The 22,427-nt window shown below is 45.4% G+C and overlaps 1 protein-coding gene across 1 annotated transcript in view; it reads left to right on the top strand.

Annotated features, from left to right (window-relative positions):
• The window catches only part of pigg (phosphatidylinositol glycan anchor biosynthesis class G (EMM blood group)), a 104,131-nt gene that overhangs the window by 19,757 nt on the left and 61,947 nt on the right, over positions 1-22,427 (top strand). Inside the window, exons 5-6 of the mRNA XM_076287548.1 lie at positions 16,672-16,810; positions 18,534-18,746. Coding sequence (XP_076143663.1) covers positions 16,672-16,810; positions 18,534-18,746 — 352 coding nt within the window. The remainder of the gene's footprint in view (positions 1-16,671; positions 16,811-18,533; positions 18,747-22,427) is intronic.

Raw genomic sequence — 22,427 nt, 5'->3', positions numbered from 1 at the left:
ACCAATAGGTCGCGACCGCAAAAGGGGTGCTATCTCTATAGGTAGATATGAACAACGTATGACTTATGGCCTGAAAAAAGTTTTTTTTTTTCACTTTAATCCCTGAAATCAACTAGGTTCTATTCCGTGTAAATTTGTCCATGAAGCAGGACATTCAGTCACGTTACTACCACGACAAATCTTTGCGTTGCCACTGCACTGCTGTCATGTTCATGTTGGCATGTTCAAACACTTGTAAATAGTAATTATTTGAGGTTTAATCTTACCTTTAATATTATTTATTCTATCCGAATGGGTGCGATGTAGGTATTACATTTCATCTGAAGTGGTATTAAAAAGGTCTTAAAAAGTCTTAAATTTAGGTCTGACAATTCTGGGGGTACCCTGTCTGTTCTCCTTCTCTATCCACTTCTCTCCTCTCCCCTTTCCTCTCTTCCCTCACTTCTGTTTCTCTAACCAATCTCCTCACCTCTGTTGTCCTCACCTCTGTCCCCTGTTCTTTTCTCCTCTCTCCCCTCTCTTCTCTCCTCTCTTCTCTCTCCACTGTACTCCTATGTTGCTGTCTCCCCTCTCTTGTCTTCCCTCTGTTCCCCCCTGGTCCCCCTCTTCTCTGCCCTCCCCTGTTCCCCCCTTCTCTGTTCTCCCCTCCATATACTGTATGTGTTACTCCTCCCACTGCTCGATCCCCACAGAAGCAGAGGAACTGTGGGCCCTTTTCAAGATGTACTGTCTCACTGAGCTGGTAACAGTGTTAACTTTTGTTTGGAAGGAGCAAAGCACTATGTGCCAACTTGTTAGAGAGTGATTGAGAGAGAGATGGGGGGGGGGGGGGGCAGTAACTGCATGCTCTAAGGATACCTGGACTGCCCTGGGCTTGAGATATACTGCACTCTACTCTACTGTCAATACTGTTGAGTGTGCACTCGGACTACTATATCTATGATGTGTGAGCTATATAGGAGACCCCAGCTTAGGTTAACCCTTCTGTGAGGGACCCTGGAGATACTGCGTGAAGCACCAGAATGTGGGGCACCCTGGGATGGGGAAGGTACTGTTGAGGGTGCATGAGTGATGCCTGTGTGTGGAGTGCCATTCACTCCAGTTGAGTCATGCACTCTGACTGCCGTAACAATTGTGTTCAAGGGGTAGGTTTTGTATCCTGTAGAGGCGGCTTCAAGGCCGGGTGTAGTGACTGCCCTTTCTCTTCATTCACCTCCACTTCCACCTCCACCTCTCCAGTGGAAGTTGAGAGACTTCCGTTGAGAGTGCACTCTCTCTTCTTCTCTCTTTCTCTCTCTCTCTCTCTCTCTCTCTCTCTCTCTCTCTCTCTCTTCTCTTTCTCTGTAGTCTGAGAGGTTTATTTAAGCACCATCTGGGCCAGCGAGGTTGACCCAGTCTCCCTATGGACGGCCACAGCAGGGCCTCCTCCATTAATTTGTTGCCAGAGGGCATGGCAGACAGGCGGGCTTTGCCCCCCGGCTTCCTGTCTGCAAAGCTCCTAGCCAGAGCCAATCAGAGGGGACAGTTGGAGCTTCATGGGTGTTGCTGCTCGGCCCTCGCCTGTGTCGCCAAGGAGCACGGGAGCGCTTTGCACGGCGGCGAGGGAGAGCGGAGTGACTGTCTGCTGAGCTCATGTTGAGGGGTTATTAGGGCTTGTTACTCTCCGTACGTAACACCTCACTGCACTGTGCAGAGTAGAGTGCTTGGAAAATCCACTTTGCAGTAAAGACCTTCTCGCTCCCTCCAAATCAATTCTAATACTCAGATCAAGGAAGTCTCTGAGTATAAAAGATACATGCAAATGTCTCTATTGTACAGGGCTGGTCAATAAATGTTTCATATTTTAAAGAATCTTCTGGAAATGCATTTATTTCATTGAGTGATGGCCGTTTTTGCACAGGTGTTTTGCCCTAGGCTTGTATTTTTAAAAAGCTCCCCTTAAAAAGAATGTCTAACGTGGCAGCTAAGTGGGCAGCCCTTGTAGGGGTCCTGAGGGTGGCTCTTGTCTTCCTCTCTTCATCTAGTCCATGTGGCTCCACCACAGAGACCCAAAACATGAAACACTGTCAAAGAGGAGTCAGACTCACACTGTGCGAAAAGGAAGAAAAATCTCTTTCTCTTCCTCCCTTCCATCTCTGTCCCCCTCTCTCTCTCTCTCTCTCTCTCTCTCTCAGCCTCAGAGAAGGCTTTCTCTCTATCGCTCTGGTCTCTTTTTCTTTTTATCTCTCTGGCCTCTTTCTCCTTTTCTCTGTGTGTTTATTTCTTTTCCTGCTTCTCTATGTCTGTCCATCTTCCACTCCCACTTGCCCCCCTCCTCCCGTCCTCTTTTTTCCCCTCGCTCTCTCAACTGCTCCTGGAGTCAGAGCAACACCTCTGTGATGGCTTCTTTCCGTGGCAGGTTGGCACTCGGTTCCCCTTGAAAGAGAATAAGGAAAGGAGATCCTCTTTTGATGAGGACATGTCATCTCTGATAAACATGCAGCTGTGTGTGTGTGTGTGTGTGTGTGTGTGTGTGTGTGTGTGTGTGTGTGTGTGTGTGTGTGTGTGTGTGTGTGTGTGTGTGTGTGTGTGTGTGTGTGTGTGTGTGTTTCTGTGTATGATACGTGTGTGTACGTCTGTATTTTTTATGTGTTTGTGTTTCTGAGAGTGTGTGTGGTGTGTGTGTCCCCTGCCACCAGCAGAGCTGTCAGTCAATGGGAAACGGTGAGGAAGCTCATGGGGTGTAATTTGCTATGCTTTTGCATGTGTCATCACCACCCCCTCACTTATACAAAGTGTTTCTGTTTGACTCTGTTCCCAAGAAATCACACTTACCCATCTCCTCCGCCTCCTGGTTTGCTTTGTCTAGAAAAAAAGTGCTGTAGTACTTGCATTTTTAATGCACATGTGAATTGTGTTTCTTCAGATTCCCTGCAGTTATGCTGTATTTTATTTCATGCCAAAACTGGAGACTAGTTCATACACATGTAGTGAAGCCGGGTGCTTTAATTTGTTCTGTATGCTGTTCAGTGCTCTTTGCCCCTAAGTCCAGTTGAATGAAGGCATATCTGCCAGAAGCCTGAATGAATGAGTCGTCCTTGGAGCAGTGCAGTATTACTGTCAAGTTTCAGCATCTTATCTTATTAAATGTTGAGCCTCTTTTTTATATCAAGTTTTTAGGTTTTAAGAACATAAAATAATAATATATATACACTTCCTGTCAAAGGTTTGGGGTCACTTAGAAACTTCCATTCCACTCCATTATAGACAGAATAATTGCAGAATAATTGCAAGCTGGAATTTCATAATATTAGGGGCAAAGCCACTTGGCCTTCAGTTGGGCATATTTGGCGGGGGTCACAAAGGCCACATGTCAGGGCACTAAGGCCAAAGTTAACTATACAGTAGGCTACATAAAAATGATCAGAGTTGTATTTAGCCTTTTCACAGCAGTAGACCTGCATCACTGTATGAAACATTACAGTTTCCGTGGCCTACTGGTTAGGGAATCAGACCTGTGACCAAAGGGTGGCCAGTTCAATCCCTGACTGGTAGGAAAAATGCAGATGGGGGGAGTGATTAAAACAGCTCTCCCACATCCACATCCATGGATCAGGTGCCCTTGAGCAAGACACCTAACCCCCAACTGCTCCCTGTTCGCCGGATTAAGGCGAACAGGGTAAAAGACTAAATTAATTTGTGCTGTGAATGCTAAAATTATTTTGACAGGCCATAGGGTAAATTAAAATCGATATTAGTCGGACGCAAAGTAGAATATTGAAAGAAAGGGGCACCAAGGCCACAGTGGCCTGTGAACCTCCGATTTTCCAAACGGGCATCACGGCCAACGCAAGGTGCAACGACAGCCATGGCCGCCGCGGCCGCTGTGAAATTCCAGCCCTGATTGTAAGTATTTGGAAAATAATTGCAAAAGGGTTCTCCAATGTTTTCTCCGTTAGCCTTTTAAAATTATATGAGATTAGTAAACAGAATATGCCTTTGGAACATTGGATGAATGGTTGCTGATAATGGGCAATTTAGATATTGCATTAAAGATCAGTCATTTCTTTCTACAATAATAGAGAACCCTTGGGCAATTATGTAAGCACATAATGTAATCTGTAAACTGCTGCCCTGATTTAAAAAACAATGCAACTGATCTCAGCTGGTATTCTGTTTATAATGGAGTGGAATGGACATTTCTAAGTGACCCCAAACTTTTGACCGGTAGTGTGTATATATATTTCTTTTTAAATCACATAATGCTCAGTAATGATATTCAAGGCTGATTGTGTAGGCAAAAATAATATTATAATAATTGTAATATTATGCAAATAATACATCTACTTTTTTTTAACACATAATGAATGTTGGAGCCACATTTCCATCTGTTTTAATTATGAGAGGCACTCGTTATGCAATCTACAGAATAGCTGTCAAAAGTAGGCCACTTGAACATTTTGATACTTCATGTATATGTATTAGACTTTTTAAATAGGCTAGGTGTTTGCAGTCGATGGAGACAAGTCAGATGTAGTGAAAATCACTTCAGAATTATGCAGGTTTCAGACAATTTTAACAGAGAGAGCCAGCACTCTGGAGACATTAGTAATGTGAGATTTTTTTATTATTATTATTTCTGCCTGCCAGTCCACAGCTGTGTGGTTTGAGGTCTGAACACCACAGAGCAACCTCAGCCACAGTCTGTTGGCCTTGGGCTCTGTTATTTCTGTGGAATATTGTTCTCTTTTTGACTACTCCAAGACAAGGTCTTCTTGAATTTGAACAAAGGTGTTCCTCAAGGCTTTGTTTTCGGGCCATTGCTGTTTGAAATCATGATGTCAATGCTGTTTTGCAATGCAATATGCCCACTCCAAACAGTCTGCTGGGTGTTTTCCAGTATATTTTGCTTATTTTTCTGCTTATCTCTTATTTACTGCTTTTGAACTATAACAACAGTTGGGGTTTTAGGTCTATCTCTTTGACTGGTTACCCTGGAAACTCCAAAGTTCTCACAAGAGCACAATTTGAATTGTCTCTGCGAGACACTCTGGCAATGAGTAATGATGCACATTACTTTTGCTACTTGTATCGCGGGGAGCCAATCACATCGGTGTGTCTGATATAGGCGGGCCAGAGGCGAGCTAAACAGATGACCGTCGTAGTGTTATCCAATTGCGTCGAAGTCCGGAATCAGTGCTTGCTTGGTGCCTCCCCTTGAGTTGGGCCATTACATTATTCATGGCCAGACCCTTAATCTTTCTAGATTACCAGGGTCTGGAATCTCCAGGCTATTGACTGGTATCACTGTGTTGCACTTATTTACTCTGCTTTTGAACTTTGTTTTATTTAACTAAACAGATCTATTTTAGTGTTTGCTTCCCTTGTTTTAGTTCTTATGTGCTAAAACACTAACAGTGTGACCTCTATCATCCCCATGGCATGAAATGTGGAATATACAATGAACCTTAAATCCTCAAATTATGGCCGGGATTCTATTTACTGTATAGCCGGGTCGTAAACGATTCGGACAAATAAAGGCCGGCCCCCAAATACAAGCCGGGGTAATAATTGCCAGTAGGGCTATCAGTCCACAAGCACTAGAAGACATTGTTTCGATTTAACTCAATGAAAGAAAATAGCTCTTCTTAATATTTTATATTGTTGGTTGGTTTAATAGGCCGCCGGCCTCAAAGTTGCAAGCCTACTGTTGTCAATGAAGTCTCCAACATGTCGCTCTCAAGCTACCAGTCGCTTGCCGCCCCCTTCTGAGCTTGCCAGAGGCTGAAGCAGTTGCTAGGCCTAGGCCTACTATGTTTAAACACAACAGCCTACGGATTTAATAAAAAATTAGGCCTAAATCATACATCATTAAAAAATAACTAGATTTAGGCTACTTGGCTACACAATAAGATTTCCATTAAAGCACCGCACATGTTCAATGAAATGAAAGCGGCCTTGTCTCGCAATAAGCGGGTGGAAATCCAACATACTTTCAACTACATGAAATTATTTACTAGTGAACCATCAAATACCCCCCAGATTTCAGTGTCCATCAGTCCCAACATTTAGCAATATCAAATAGTCCAAAAGTAAATTAAATCCCAAACCAAATGAAAATCTTCTGCTTTTATATAGCCTGTATAGATAGCCTGTAGCGCTCCAAATGAAACGCACGTCTCACAATAAAACACATTATTTTTTTAATATCTTTCCCCAATGTACTGCACAAAGGAGTGTATTTCAGACTCTGCGAAACTCTATGCAATAAATTAATTGATTGATTGATTGATTCAAGTTTACATGAAGGCTACATTTAGTTGCATGTGTTATGCCGTCCATGTATTTTCCAAGATACAAAGAGTATCACATCCATTATTATTTATTTTGTACATTTTGGTGTGTGCCTAGGTCTCCAGATGAGACGCTGTTTTGATATTTGATTTGGTTGCGTCTGACTGCCACCTCTCTCTTATCTAATCACATTGGTCTGTTTTCAGTGGAAATCTTTCTTATTAAGAGGAAAGATCACAAACTCCCCTCCGTAGCATCTGTGCTCAGTGCTGCAGTGGCCTTGCTTGTGTCTGGTTTAAACATTGCTAATGGGTATAATTAACCCCTAACTTGGCACTAAGCCACAGCCACTAGAACATTTATTGGGTGTCAGTGGTTTCTTATTAGGAGTAAATTCATAATTTATCTACCTGGCTTTTCACGTTATTGTTGTGTATTTTTTTTAATTCTACAATGTCACAAAATAATTTTCCCTTTGAAATTACATTGTGGGTCTTATTAAGTGTAATATGATTAATGTAAAACAGTGTTTTAATCTGTATGGTTATCAATGACTTAAACCTGTTTTATTGATCCTTTTTTGTTTTTTAATTTGGGCTATTTTCATGTGGCGTTTGACCCGTTGAGGAAAACTGTTATTGTATGTCTGAAAGATGGCCCATGAAGTGAACCCTGTTTTCTTGTTGCTTCCATATTGCACTGTTGGTGAACTCTGGTTCTCCAGACATCACTAAAAGAGCCTCTGTGTTGGAAAAATAGACCAAAGCCTGACACTGTGATGAAACATTAGCACATTACCAGAGAACTGAGCTCGTAAAGAGGCCTTCATGGTCTGCCCAGGCCTTTTGGACACCGCACACATTGGATCCAGATAATTTCCCCACGCCAACTGTGGCGTTCATTTGTCTCTCTCCCAGGACTGGGCTGAAGGTGGCATGAAGTGCTTTGTTGACGTATTGCATCAGCAGGGCGAATGGAAGGACAGGAGGAGCTTTAGACTTAAGGAAGTTCCCTGGAGATAAACACTTCACACTGAGCCGCCGCCAGCCGAAGGAGGGGAACGCTGGGGAAAATATGCTGGAGAACTCTCGAGCGCTCCACAAATCAGACTATGTCGGCCACCCAAGGTCGCCGCTAATGGGTGCAGTGAGCTGTTGCCACTGGTCACACATTCACTCGCGCTGAGGTGCGTCCACTCCAGGCTCTGTCGCGGCCGCTCTCTCCAACTCCAAGGTTTGCTTCTAGCCTTCCTGTTACCTGCATCATTCTTTGTTGGACAATGTCCTCATCTCAAGGCAGTTGCACAGTGGTGGATGGTGGCCAGATAGGTGGTTTCATATCACTGGGTGCACAAGATTGGGTGCAACACAGCACTCACTTCCCTGATGTAGCAGAAAGATCATGGACAGGGTACACAATTTTAGATGGTTAGCAAAAGCCCCAAAATCACCTCTCTACTGGTTATTTGGTCTCTGTGACAAAATCAAATACCATCCTTTTGGGACCGTTTTAGGTGCTATCTAAACAACCTTCCAAGGATTCTCAAAAGACAAAGTGAGGTGCTGTGACTACATCAGTCGGTGACAATCAGTGAAGTGGTGTCATGGTAACCAAGGCGGCATGGTGTTCTGAATCCGTGTGTGATTTTCAGAAGCCCTGGGATCCATTCGTGTTTGCGGTGGTGTGTCTATTTCTACTTTAAATAGTGTCGGCATCTCATCCTCTCACCAGTTTTTGTCTCCGGGTGTTCCGTTTGTACGGCGAGTTTGTTTTTGCTTTTACTTTTTTTGTTTCTCTCTCTTTCTCTCTCTTTTTTTAATCGTATCCCCACAACGGCTGCTGCAGTAGTGTTGTATCTACATGTTGCATGACTGTGTTTTGTTGTGTTTATTTCACGGTTGGCTTGAAAAACTGAGCTGTGTAACTTCTTGGAGGGATCATTAGCTTAAGTAAGACATTTCTTCTGCATTAAATTGCCAGGCACTCTCTCTTGGATGGAAGGAAATGTCATTCAAAGTCAGAATAACAGCATTAATGGACCAATTGGGTTGGGAGGTGGGGAGTCTAGATTCATTTTCATTTCAGCTGCACTACTTCTTGGCGAAAAGGAGGAGACAGAGGAGGAGGAGCAGGAGAGGGCGATGGAGTGTTTGTGTTTTGGCAGACATGCATCAGTTTGTTCCTCCAGTCGTTGTCCATATTTGGCCTATCTTTATGCTGCAATCTTATCACCTTGACCCACGTCTTTTGTTTTCTGAAGCTCGGCTTCCCAGCTTTGAAGGGGTGGCCTTTCGCATCAGAGGAGATTATGGTAATGAAGCTTCAGTATTTTATTTGTTCATGCAAACACAAGTTCCATAGACGTCGTGGGCACAGGAGAAGAATAAAGCAAAGCACCTTTTTTTTTTTTTTCTCCCGCAGACATAAAAGGGCCTTTCTGCTCAAGTATCTGCTCATCTTGAGTCCATGCAGCAAGTGCTGAAATTGATTTATGGCTTCTGTGTCACTCAGATTGGGTTTAAAATCCCAGCATTGAATGGGGAACAGTTGTTCAGCCTTTCTGATGAGCAAGTCTGTCCCTCTGCCAGCAGAAGGATGCAGGATCATTCTGACCGTGGGGATGGAGGCTTATGTAAAAACGGGAATGCTACAGTTACGTATGTTATACTGAATTTCCTGTTTCTCTTGAGCCTGCTGTGGCCTGACAATTTCCTCTGATTTTTCTCTCTGACTCCGCTATATATATATTATATTGGTTTTAAATCAGTATGACTATTGTTAATGTTTGTGACTCACTATTGTACCTGCTGTGAAAACAAGGAGAGAAGGGAAAGAAAGCAAAGGAAAAGAAAAGAGAGACAGTGAAAGTGTGAGTGGAACGCCTGCCTTTTTAAAGTATCGAGCAGTGTGTCTGTGTGTGGTTGCTCTCTTGGAGCTAGGCTCGCATTTATTATTTATCAGGCTTTGGAAAGAAGAGGGAGATATTTCCTCCACAACTTCTCAGCTTACTCACAGGCACTCTTGGGGGACTGCTCTGGGTGTGATGCAGGACTATAGACAGCAGTCACACGGGGTGCTTTCATTTTCATCGGAAGCTTTTGTAGTTCTCTGCGACACGATTTTAAAGGATTTGTGAAGTTCTGTTATTGACGTGTAATACCCACATAGCATTAATAGTTGAATATTTGTGCTTTGAGCCTGCAATTACAGGCAGTTCAAAGCTCTTTTGGGTTCAGCTACTCTAATTGTATCAAAACACTGGAATGTCCGTGTTGTTCTTCTCTGTCTACAGCAGTTTGCGAGTAAAGTAGGAATTGCTTTAGTGTTTTGAATGCTTGTTTTGCTTGATAATACTCAGGGCATCAATGTCTCCTCTTGCAATGCAGCTGCAGCGACTAACTGAAATGCATTGTGTCCCAGGTGTAACCTGAAACACTGCAGCAGAGCAGGCAGGCCCAGTTCGGGCCAGTGCTATGCCTATTGGTGGAGACACTTTTGGACAGTGCATGAACTCTGACTGACACACACACACACACACACACACACACAATGAGGGAGGATCATTAGGAGAACTTACAGTAGCTGAATTTGACAAAATAAATGTCTGATTATAATGGAAGACTGCACGTTTACCAGATGAGTGATCGTTTCTGCTTCTCTCTCTCAGACTAACTGTGTGCTGTGTGTTGGTGGTGGTGCTTTCCTGCGTACAGCTGGGAGCGTGTGGAAGCATGCGCTGTGTTCCAGCTCATCTAATGTGATTTCCACAATCCGTCCCTCCCTCCTCGCCTCCCTCTCAGCCTGGCTCGCTTTTTCCTCCTGTCCCTTACTCTGATACACACAACACACTCAGGCACACAGATATACCAAGACGCACACACACACACACACACACACACACACACACACACACACACACACACACACACACACACACTGTCATACTCACATATATACACACACACACACACACACCACCAGGGGGACAATGGTGGGATTTTCATTACCCCCTCCCAGGGCTGGCGGTGAAGATTATTCGGCGGCTGTATTGCAGTTTTGTCTGTCGCCCCGTGTGTTTGTGCTTGTTCCCGTTGCCTCCCCCGCTGCGTGCCGATACTTTGTGGCTCCGCTGCAGAAATGGAGACGTTGATTTTTTTATTTTCTTTCGCCTTCATCTGACTCCGCAGAGCAAGACTTCCTGCTGCCAGGATGACCACTGTGCCTCGTCTCTGGCGGTACACAATAGCCTGAGAAGGAAACAAGTGTTTTGAGTTGGAGGACTTGGCCACTGGGTTCTTACATGCATTCCCAGTGTAAGACCATGGGAGTATGCTCTCAGATCTAGTCCCTCTCTCTGCGTGTCAGCGAAATTTCTCATTTTTATTCCCTTTCTTTCTTTGTTTTACTACTGTACCACTTTGTAAATACTCATCCTCAGCAAGAAAGAGAGAGAGAGAGAAAGAGGAAGGAGAAAGGGAGAAGGGGGTTTAGTTGGAATGGAGGGGAAGAGAGGGAGAGGTTTGGAAGGAGGGAGGGAGGGAGAGGGATGTGTTCCATTTGGATGAAAAATGAAATCCTGTTAGGCCCACCCAATCAAGCACATAAAAGACTTGGGAAAAAAAGTAAGCACAGAATTCACGGTTGAAGGCATTTTGTCAGTTCAACATATTTAGTCAATAACTAAGCATGGCCTCATTTGGTTGCATAACATGGAAAATGGACGTGTATCAGCGGCTACCATTCACACACTGTAGGCAGAGCATGTTCATTAAAGCATCCTACTTTTATGATAGCAGGCTATGTAGGTAAGGTCCCTTCAAAGATCAGATGATATAAGCATGCACACACACACACACACATACATACACACAAACACATACACACACACACACACACACACACACATACACACACAAACACACATACACACACACACACACACACACACACACACACACACACACACACACACACAGGGAGACAAAACACTGACACATGTGAGGGAGAACCCCAAGGTAGGCCATTTGGGTTGCCTGTAAATTGTGTTATTTGATGTCCCTACGATTATCTGAATGAATCTTCCCCAACATTGATCCTCGGTAGCATTGCAGTGTTTTGCAGAAGTTTTTGAGAGCAGAAGTTTTTAAATCACAGAAGTGGAAAATTTGTGGTAAAGGCAGATCACGGGGAGGGTGTCATTTTAAAATCCCCAGGCTACTAGCTTGATTAGCAATCTGTTCATCTTGTAGCTTTAAACAAAATACCCTTCCAGTGGGAATGCCTTGGGAAAATGTTTTAGCTGTAGGGGGTTAATACTGTGTAGACCTTATAGGTCCACACAATGAGCCTTGAGGTCTGCACTCAAGCCTAAAAATACACCTGTGGAAATGGCACTAATTGCCCCGGCTGTGTTCGTATTGGAAACCACAGAGGAGGTCTCAGCGGGCGGCCTGAATATTTAAACAGCTCAATCAGGGCTTCTCCAGTCCAGTTTCAGCCTCATGCTCGGCCTCAGAGTGGGAGGGGGGGGGGGGCTATGGCTCAGCAGAACACACAAATGCTCACAGTGCAACCTTTTAGGAATAGAAGATAAGATCTTATTTCAACTCAACACATCAGCACAATTTGATTTCTGTGACCTTGAATATCTGTGAAGCATAACAGGAATGTGGTCGTTATTGAAATGAGTAAAGTGCTGATGTCATGTCCATGTGTTATTGACCGTTTAAAAGCGTTAGAAAAGCTTAGTCATTCTCAGAGGTTTTATGGGCCATTATGTATCCGACAATAAGACAGGTGGTTAGGCCTATCTAATTTGTATATCATCTTTACATGTACATGTCAATTTTCATCGGTAAGGGATGCACAGTTCTCCGGTGCCTCTGACTTAAACATCAGATGGATGCAGGGCAGGTTTCAGCAGCAGCGTATATATTTTTGTTACCTTGACTGAGGTGCAGGAGAGAGCTCCATCGTAAATCAGGCCAGCTTCACACACGACACATTTCTCTCCTCCTCCGTACCCTCCGCTGTTGCCTCCCATCTCTCTCAGTCCCATTACGGACCACACTGAGGCTATAGCCCCATCCTGGCTGATAAGGCCACGCTTTTTCCCCCCTCCTCAGTTTGTGCTCCATCCATCTTCTCTCTGACACGCTGTAATGGTGTTCCGGCCTCTTGTCATCACGGTGGTAACGTTAGTCACATGTCCAGAACATGGCCTCTCCATGGCTGGTTACCATCTGTGTGGATGGGAGTTATGTAATAAAAAGGACAGTCTTTTGTTGCTAGACTTTTGTTGCTCTTTCATTAATGTTTATATTTCTCATATCTTTAAACACCCACAAAGTAAAGGATTTGACTTAAAGTGTTAAAGGCTGTAGATTTCAGTTTGCTACCCTTAATGATTTAAATTATTTAACGGCCCTACAGTCCCCAGCTTCAGCTTCAGTTGATTCGTTTTTGATAAGACAAGACAGCATTGCTTGATCTGCACGCATGTGTGTGTGTGTGTGTATTTTCCTGATGTGTTTTTCTTCTCCTAGCTTCACCCATTTAAGAGATTGGTTTGATCTCCGATTGACCGTCAGCATTTTTCTAAGCGCAGTGTCTCATTGAATTCACATCAATCGTCTGTGGCTGGTGTGATGGTAAGTCACGGCTCTCTCCGCCCATCCGCCTGGAGAGCCGCAGCAGGAGCCTCTCCTCCACCCTTCGTTATCTCACCGTGGAGAGAAAAAGGACCTTGCTCCTCACAGCTCAGAGGAGCAGCAACAGAGGAAAAGACATTAAAGGCTGCATTCTAATAATCGTTTGGGATGTGCTTATTAGTGAGCGGGGCGCGTTTTTGTTGTTGTCACAGGACCGTTGATGGGTGACGCGTCGAGTAGGTATTAGGCAAGCCCACTGTACTGTTTGATGGAGGGGACTCTTCCCTCTAACATCTCCTGTTTCTGTATTCCAAAGAATAATTTGAAGTCTGGGTCTTGCTGAGAAGCCTGCGGTGGAAATGTTCATTAGCGCAATGAAAGAAAAATTAGCTTCAGAGAAAATAACCAGCTTCTGTGTTTGCAAATGACGGCGGCGAGTAGACTCTATTTGGCTGTGGTGGTGTTTGTTGTGTTGGGAGGGGGGGTGTTGCTAAGCAGTCATGGCTCATGGCCTCTGGGTTTGTCAGAACTGCTAGCATTCGCCGGTGGGCTGGGAGCCATAATTACCACGCTTTGCCTAGCGTGCCGGAGAGGGAAGGAGAACAGCGGGCCGCGGCCATGCTCGACATGAGAATGAGGTTAGTCTGTGTGTCTGTGGGCAGACCTCATTGGCTCCGGTAGAGACTGTGTGAGTGCACTCATTGAGAGCAGTTAGCGGGGCTATGAGAATGAGGTTAGCTCCGTGCCCATGTGTGTGTGTGTGAGTGTATGCAGACTTCATGGGCTCCAGTAAAGAGCGTGCTCATTGAGAGCGGTTAGCGGCGGTGCAGGGATGGGTGCCCTTAGGTGCCCATCAGACTCAGTCTTTTGAGTGTGCCAGGGGCCGGCCACGGAGAGAAGAGGAGAGAGGTGGGGGAGAGAGGGACGTTTGAAGTGAAACGAAGCAGATCACCATGCTCTCTCCCAGAGGATGCCGAAGGAAGAGGGCCAGAGAGAAAGAGAGAGAGAGATGTGAGGAAGCAATTTAGAGAGAGAAACTGAGCTGGAAAGACAGGATGGGAGAGAGGGAGAGAGAGAGATCGAGAGGAAGAGAGAGACTGGGCTGGAAAGACAGGATGAGAGGGAGAGAGAAACTGAACTGGAAAGACAGGATGAGAGAGAGGGAGAGAGAGAGAGAGAGAGATCGAGAGGAAGAGAAAAACTGGGCTGGAAAGACAGGATGAGAGAGAGGGAGAGAGAGAGAGAAACTGAGCTGGAGAGAGAGAGAGGAAGAGAGAAACCGAGCTGGATAGACAGAAAGAGCGAGAGAAAGGGAGATAAACAGAGAGACCGAGGGCATGTGCCTCCTCCTAAGTGCTGAAGCTGGTTCCTCCCTGTCCTCTCCTCCTCCTCCTCCTCCTCCTCCTCCTCCTCCTCTTCCTCTCCTCCTGTGCACACCTGTGCCGTGTGTCTTCAGGCCCTCCATTCACATGTGCTGTATGTCACTGTGAGTGCAGTAATGCTGCAGCAGCTGACAGGCCCGTGGCAGCCAGGCGCTCGCACTGTGATCCGTCACACACTGGGCTCAACGCTGATTGGTGGACACTAATGAACAGGGTGTTATCTCGATGTTGGGAGTCAAGCCTCTCTCTGACTGCTGACGCTAATGAATCATGGCTCTTTTTAGCTCCGTAGCCATTTGTTTGTTTTTCGTTGTGACATATGCTTTCATGCACTCCCCCCCCTTATTGGTGACATGCTCATAATGCCTACTGATGCTGGCAGCGTGGCGCATGCAAGATGTCTGACTAATGTTAGCATTTTTCATCGTTGCCAGTATTGACACTTGAGAGCCTTAAGGACAGTCTTTGATTGAACCTTGTTATCTGAAAAGCGATTGCAGGTGCCCCTTTTGTGCCACAGATATCTGAATGGCTGCTGATTTGCCATATTCTAGCAAATGAGTGCACTTGTCCTTCATGTCAGGAAAGTTGTCACCTAAGCAGTTATCCTCCCACTGTATGTGTCTCAATCAGAAGTCGATTGAAATCCACTCACAGACCACTCCTTAAAACCACATTGACAAAGGTGGAGTGAAATGATTCTGATTTTTCACTGTGTCTTGTTTGTTATGAATCTCTGATGATTTTTGTCTGCCTAGTTATCACTGTAGGAAGCAGTCGGTGTAAGGGTACCAGCCTTATACATATCTGCTATGTTTAGAATCAGCACACACACACACACCACACACACACTGCTCTGAAGGTTAGGCACACTTCACTGCTTTGTAAGCTGAGGCTGGAGGGCTTAACAACTCTGGCTGTTGGTGTAGTTTAGATTGAAACTGTTCCAAAATTCACAAGCTTCACAAGCTTCTCCTCTCTTACCCACTTCATTCTGCACAGACATGAAGCAGATGACATTCCATTTGTTACGGAGAGTATTTATTTTGGATGCCTAAGCCATGTGTTTCCAAAAGGTGTGATCCAATGGCGGCCGGCAGGTGTGTTTGTGTTAGTGATTGACATCTTCACACACTCGGTCTTTCAGTGTCGGGTGGACTCATCATCTTGGCAGACGTAAGGACACCAGTTGAGTTATGAAGTGGAGGAGATGAATGGGCTTTTTCTCAAACCTTTCTGTGTGATCCATCAGTCTTGGAGAGTCTTGGTCACTCCCTCTATTGATTCCATGCCTTATGTTCCTCTTCCTCTCTCTCTGGACATGTGTTTGTTTAGTCTGACTGGTTCTATTATGGCCACTGTTCATTTCATGCGTGCTCAATCTGTTTACTGTGAAGTACTAGGAAAAAGTGAAGCTCCCATTACAGTTTAATTTGCAGTGACGTTTCAAGCTCTTACAGCCCTTGCTCAGACTTAAAAGTCTTCACGTTTTCCTTGAACTTTATTGACATTTTTTGATCCTGCAAAATGAGTCAGCGAAATGCATGGATGTGCGTGATAAAACGTTATCTGTTCATACTGTGAAGGACTAACCATAACTTGCCCTTACTGTAAACATTATGTGTGTGTTACATACAAACAGTGTACATACGTTATTTCTGTACGGTGTGTGCACACTATTGCCAGCTTGCGAATTCACTACAAACTCATCACTTCAACAGAGACTTAAGCTGATTGACTACGTTTTGCAGTTCTTTGAATGACTCTTACGAATGTGATGAAAGGCTGCACACGTTTTGTTATGGATATCTCAGCACTGATTAGTCAGAGCAAGACAGCCGTTGTGATGTTAGCTAACAGTAGTCATGTTTAACATTAGATGAAAGCGATGCAGTTTATCAAATGCATCCATCCAGCAGAACACACACAAAATTACAGCAATTTACCTTGATTTAAAGTGTGTTCGTCTCAAATTGAATAATAAGGTAATAACCACATCTAATATTTTGGAGAATTCTAGCGTTGCTTTCTTGTTTTGCATGTTACACAGGCTTTGGACAATTGTGCCATCTGATTGTGTTAATCTGTCAAAGCCTGTGTATTTGTATTATCTGATGGACAGGAAGAAACATTATTGCACTTAATCAGAGAAACAATGGAAAAAACCCTCCTAATCAATTTGAAAGTGTGCATCTAAAGATGGAATCAGAATGAAACGATCATGGACAGGGCAGCAACATGGATTATTAGATTACACTAATCATTTTTTAATGACATCAATGTTGTCTGTCTATCCACCATTGGCAGATTGATCACAAAGTTCATTTTATACCCTGTGTGTGTGTGTGTGTGTGTGTGCCCCACAGGAAGCGGAGGGGACGCTGCCCAACCTGCTGGTACTGTGCGGGGACCACGGCATGTCTGAGACGGGCAGCCACGGCGGTTCGTCCGAGCCAGAGATCAACACTCCTCTGGTGCTCATCAGCCCCGCTTTCAAACGCAAAGGTGAGCACAGGTCACCCACCCCTCGCTCCCACTCTCGCTTTTACTCCCTCTCTCTCTCTCTCTCTCTCTCTCTCACTCACTCTCAACCAGGCCACACACACCTCTGGCTCCCACTCATCCCTTTACTTTCTCTCTCTCTCTCTCTCTCTCTCTCTCTCTCTCTCTCTCTCTCTCACCCAGGTCACACCCCTGGCTTCCACTCTCTCACCTACTTCCTCTTGCCCTGGTCACATCTTCCTCTTCATTTATTCACTCACTGTTCGGTGTTTTTTTTCATGTTTTTCTGTCTTTGTTTTCCCTCCTCTCATTCAGATTCTTGTCTCATTCTCCCACCTTAATGTGAGAGCCTGTTTTGTTCACCTTTGCCTGGTGTCTTTTGCACACACACACACACACACACACACACACACACACACACACACACACACACACACACACACTCTACCCCTCTCAGGCGCTCCTCCTCTGACACGTTGAAGTGCGGGTGTGGTTGCGGAGCGTTGTTCAGGGCCCGGATTGTAAGTGGGTGACGTCTTTAGCACCGCTTGAGAGGCTCATTAGCATGTGTGCAGAAGCTGATGAACGTGCACGACCGCACCACAACACACAGCACCACCCCACTCTGTTTTACTCCACCCTACACCACACCACAACACCACCCCACTCTGTTTTACTCCACCCTACACAACACCACACCACACAACACCACCCCACTCTGTTCTGCTCTACCCTACACCACACCACACCACAACACACAACACCACCCCACTCTGTTTTACTCCACCCTACACCACACCACAACACCACCCCACTCTGTTTTACTCCACCCTACACAACAGCTGCCTCCTCACAACACCCACCCAGATGACTGTTGATCTTTTCTACCTTTCTGTCTCACTTTCTTTCTCTCAATCTCTCCCTCTTTCCTCCCTCTCTCTCTCTTTCTCTCGCTCAACTCACTGTCTCTCTTTCACACCTTCCTTTCTCTTTTCTCTCCCTCTCTCGCTCTCTGTCTCTCAGCGTATGTCTGTCTAACGTCAGTAGGCTTTAAGTTCCCTTGCTCTGACATTTTCACCAAATCAGACGTTACTAATATTGTGAAGGTCAGTGGGTGTTGTCTCATGGCGACACATATTTTAGTGTGTGTAGTTGTTGTGTGTGTGCACATCGTTTTTTGGTTGTGTTTGTGGGGGGGGGGTGCTTTTTTTGGAGGGCATATGGTTTTGTTCCTAGTTAAAGATGCAGCATCCCAAAATGTGTTCACATGAATATTAATGCTCCTGGTCTTTTTTTAGACGTTGTGTGTGTTTGTGCATTGTAGATTTTTTTTTTGGGGGGGGGGTGGCGGGGGTGGCAGCTGGTTTTATAATTAGGGAGCCAAGTGTTGTCAGCCGCTCTGGTAGACACTCTCAGCTGCAGTCATTAATGATGTTCTCTACCACATCCGTTATATGACATCACTGTATGTGTTCATAGGGGCTCATTTACAGTTGTGTTCGTGCATGGATATTCTTATACATTGACCAGTATACCTTTGATTTTGTGCTTGTATTAATTTCAGTGTGTGTGTGTGTGTGTGTGTGTGTGTGTGTGTGTGTGTGTGTGTGTGTGTGTGTGTGTGTGTGTGTGTGTGTGTGTGTGTGTGTGTGTGTGTGTGTGTGTGTGTGCGTGCGCGTGTCCACGTGTGCATGTGTGTGTGTGTGTGCGCGTGCGTCCTCTGCAGCGGGCATGGAAAAGCCCAGTGTGGTGGAGCAGGTTGACCTGGCCCCCACCCTGTCTCTGAGCCTGGGTCTGCCCATCTCCCAGAACAGCGTTGGGCGCCTGATCCCGGCCGTGTTCGAGGAGACCTCGCTGAGAGAGCAGCTCCGCGTCCTCCACCTCAACGGCTACCAGCTCAGCTGCCTGTTGAGGGACAGCACCCTCGCCTACCAAAAGGGTGAGCACAGTGCCTGCATCCTCTCGCTCTCACCCTCATTCTCTCTCTCTCTTTCTACTTCCCTCATTCTCTCTCTCTCTCTACTTCCCTAATTTTCTCTCTCTCTCTCTCTACTTCCCTCATTCTCTCTCTCTCTCTACTTCCCTCATTCTCTCTCTCTCTACTTCCCTCACTCTCTCTCAAATTCAAATTCAATGGTGCTTTATTAGCATGACTGTTACAGTTGGTACAGTGTTTCCAAGGTTAGTGTTGCAAATAAAACAGTAGTATAACAAAAGAAAGAGATACAGCAGTCTTTCTCTCTCTCTCTCTCTCTCTCTCTGTCTCTGTCTCTCTCTGCTAACTCCTTAAGGCATCTGTCTCTCTCTTTCATTTTCTGTTTCTCATTTTTTTTCTCATACACATTCTCTTTGTCTCTCTTTAGCCATCTGTCTCTCTCTCTCTTTCTCTCTCTCTATCTCTATTTCTTTCTCTCTCTCTCTCTCTGTTCAAATCCTTCTATCTCCTTCACCATCTCCATCCCATATTATCTCCCTCGCTATTGGCCTCTGTTGTGTCTCATCTCTCTAAATCTCTGTCATCATTTCCTTACCCCAACCCTCCCTCTCAATCATTTTCATCAGTCTCTCTTTCTTATCTCTTTCTCCCTCTCTTTCATTTTCTTTTCATCTTTGCAACTTCCTTTTGGCCATCTATGCCAAATTCCGTGCCTTTGTTTCTCTTGCTCTTTCACTCTATTTCTCTCTGTATCCCTTCTTCCTCTCTTTCATAAAAGTGGTCCAGTGCAGTCGTTCCATAGCATAAATAACACACACAGGTGCTGTTGCTCCCAGGCGATGCTGGATGTTGGTAAACAGGACTGGCTGTACTGAAACCAACCGGAGCCTTAATACTCAGCGATGGGTATCTTCTGTCGTTGGTGTTTGTAGCTACAGCATACGCGCAGAGTAGAGTGTTTGTCGGGATGAGACTGAGTGTGTTTATCAAAGGGAGCGGAGGGAAGTATCGGGATCGTGTTAATCCGTAAATGAGAGGCTGAGCCCCAAATCCTCAGCGCCCCAATCCCAGCTCTCTGAGGCCCTGAGTCACCGGGATTGCCCTCCTTCCTTCACAAACACACACACACACACACACACACACACACACACACACACACATACACACACACAGGGCTGGAAAGGGCCCAGATCAGAAGCCCACTGTCTGCGTGATTCACCATGCTCAGAAGCTTTCAGAGAAAGACTGAAAACCACCATCCAACCACTAACCCCCCTTTGTGTCTCATTCTGTCTGTTTGTGTCTCCCTCACACCATATGCACACATTACACTAACATAGAAACACACACACACACACACACACACACACACACACACACACACACACACAGATGAACACACACACACACAGATAAACACACACACACACACACACTCACACACACACACAGATGAACGCACACACACACACACACACACACAGATGAATGCACACATACACACACACACAGATGAACTCACACGTACACACACACCAACATACAGTATATGCAGAGATCCATGCTTATGTACACATACACATGTGCATACATGCACAAGCGCATACAGACATAAACATGTACACTTGCACATGAACATTCTGTAAATGTACAGACACAAGCACACACACACCAGCAGCATTCTCTGGAAAGCACACACACAGATGAATGCACACATACACACACACACACACACACACTAGCAGCATTCTCTGGAAAAGGTGGGGGGTAGCAGACTACGCATTTGCATAGCAGGATAGGAGGGCTCTAGTTACTGTGACTCATTGTGAAGCAGTGCTGTGTCTACGCCAGCGTCTGTATTCAGTTTCAAGCCACTGCAGCACGGGCGTGCCAGGGGCATTACCACCTACAATCACATCTATCTCACATCGGCCTCATGACGAATTCAGCGCCATACTCTATGCATATGGGCCAGAATGGATGGCTTTGTGATGCGGCGTTAGCCATGTATCTCACAAGCATCTGCAGTCCGCAGATGTACACTACCATAGACAGCCAAGGACAAAAAAAAAAAAAAGAAAAAACAAACTTTTTAAAAACCCAAGAAGTTAAATCACAGCCCTACCATTTTTAAGTCCCTCCACTCCCTTATGTAGGAATTTAGTGAACGTTAATATTTCAGAGGGTGGGCTGGGCAAGGCTCGGCTGGATAAGGCGGCCTCCCGGACAGCTCGCCAAACGGTGCGGGGTGCAGGGGCCAGTCTCTCCTGCCTACCGCCGGCTTGAGTGAGCAAGGAGAAAAGCCCAGAAGACATCCCCCACCGCCAGAGACACTAATGAGGAAAAAGTGGCTGCATTATGAAACATTCATCAGCCGTTCAGCTCGTTAATATTCATCAATGGCCGACGCGGTGGCGGGTGCAAATTGTCTGTAAGTGTACGCAGTGGTCTCTCGTGTGCGATGAGCGAGGATGACCGCAGCCATCAGAAGCCACGTCAGGTGATCAAAATGTGTGTGTGTGTGTGCGTGTGTGCATGTGTGTGTGGTGTGTGTGTGTGTGTGTGAGAGTGTGGGTGAGAGGGAGGGAGAGAGGGAGAGAGAGATGTTAGTATGCAGGCCACAGTGTAATCCTGAACGGGGACACGGCGTGAGGTCTCTCGGAAAATAGCCACAGCTTTGATCAAAGGTGGAGATGACTGCCTTGTTTGGCGTTAATGTGCGGCCCACAATGCACTGGATAGGAGTGGCATGGCGTGAGGTCTTTTGGATATTTGATGCAGTCTTGATCAAAGACGAAGATGTCATCGTTGAAACGGTGTGATTGACAAGCCCCACAGCGTAGCACGGTGGTTGGCCCACTACCCCTGATAGGACACATGATGATCGAGCACTTGACCGAGATGAGAGCACCTGTTTTTGGATTCACTCTGTGCTTGTGTTTATATATATATATATATATATGTGTGTGTGTGTGTGTGTCTCTGTCTCTGTCTCTGTGTCTGTCTGTGTGTGTGTGTGTAGGCACAGTATGTTGGATGCCATCACTCATAGCTCCCCCGGTGGTACGGAATTAGCACTTGAAAAACGTGTTGTGTTTGAGATCTGTGATCTCTCGGCGGTGGGAGAAAAATGCCATTAAAACACATTTTTTGTGTTCATTAAATAAAGGCAAAAGGGAAAAAAACACTTTGTGTTGGGAGCAGAAGGTGGGCAGAAGGCTGAGCATCTAGGTTGGGCTTAATGTACCATTAAATGAATGGGACTCTGGGACTTGAGGCAGACTGGAGGCAGCGGAGTGGCTGTCCCGAAGTTGTTTTGTAGCTATTAGTCAGTGTTGCTCAGTTGCTCACAGGTTCGACAAGGTGTCCCTTTAGTAGCACCTTGACGCTTTTCACACGCCACTTGTGAATGAGGGAGTTGTTGAAGTTAAGGTCAGAACGGCTTCCTGTTTTTGTTTTTTTTCTTAGTTTGTCCTGGAGAAACCTCATCTACAGCAGGAGTCTACTTTCTCTACTCAGTGGAGAAAAGCTGCGGGAAAAGTCTCTCTCCTGACACACACACACACACACACACACACACACACACACACACCACAAATGTCACTAGTACCGGATGTAAGTGATGTTGCATATAAATAAGTTATATTATGATTTTTTTAGGATTGGATAGGTTTTCATCTGGAT

The sequence above is a fragment of the Alosa pseudoharengus genome, unplaced genomic scaffold, assembly GCF_046254945.1.
Source record: "Alosa pseudoharengus isolate Yale_2024_CS ecotype anadromous, Long Island Sound unplaced genomic scaffold, YU_APseudo_1.1 YU_APseudo_1.1_scf_16, whole genome shotgun sequence".
Lineage (NCBI taxonomy): Eukaryota > Metazoa > Chordata > Actinopteri > Clupeiformes > Clupeidae > Alosa > Alosa pseudoharengus.
Note: the sequence above shows the minus strand (reverse complement) of the source record. Positions and strands in the feature narration are given on the sequence as shown.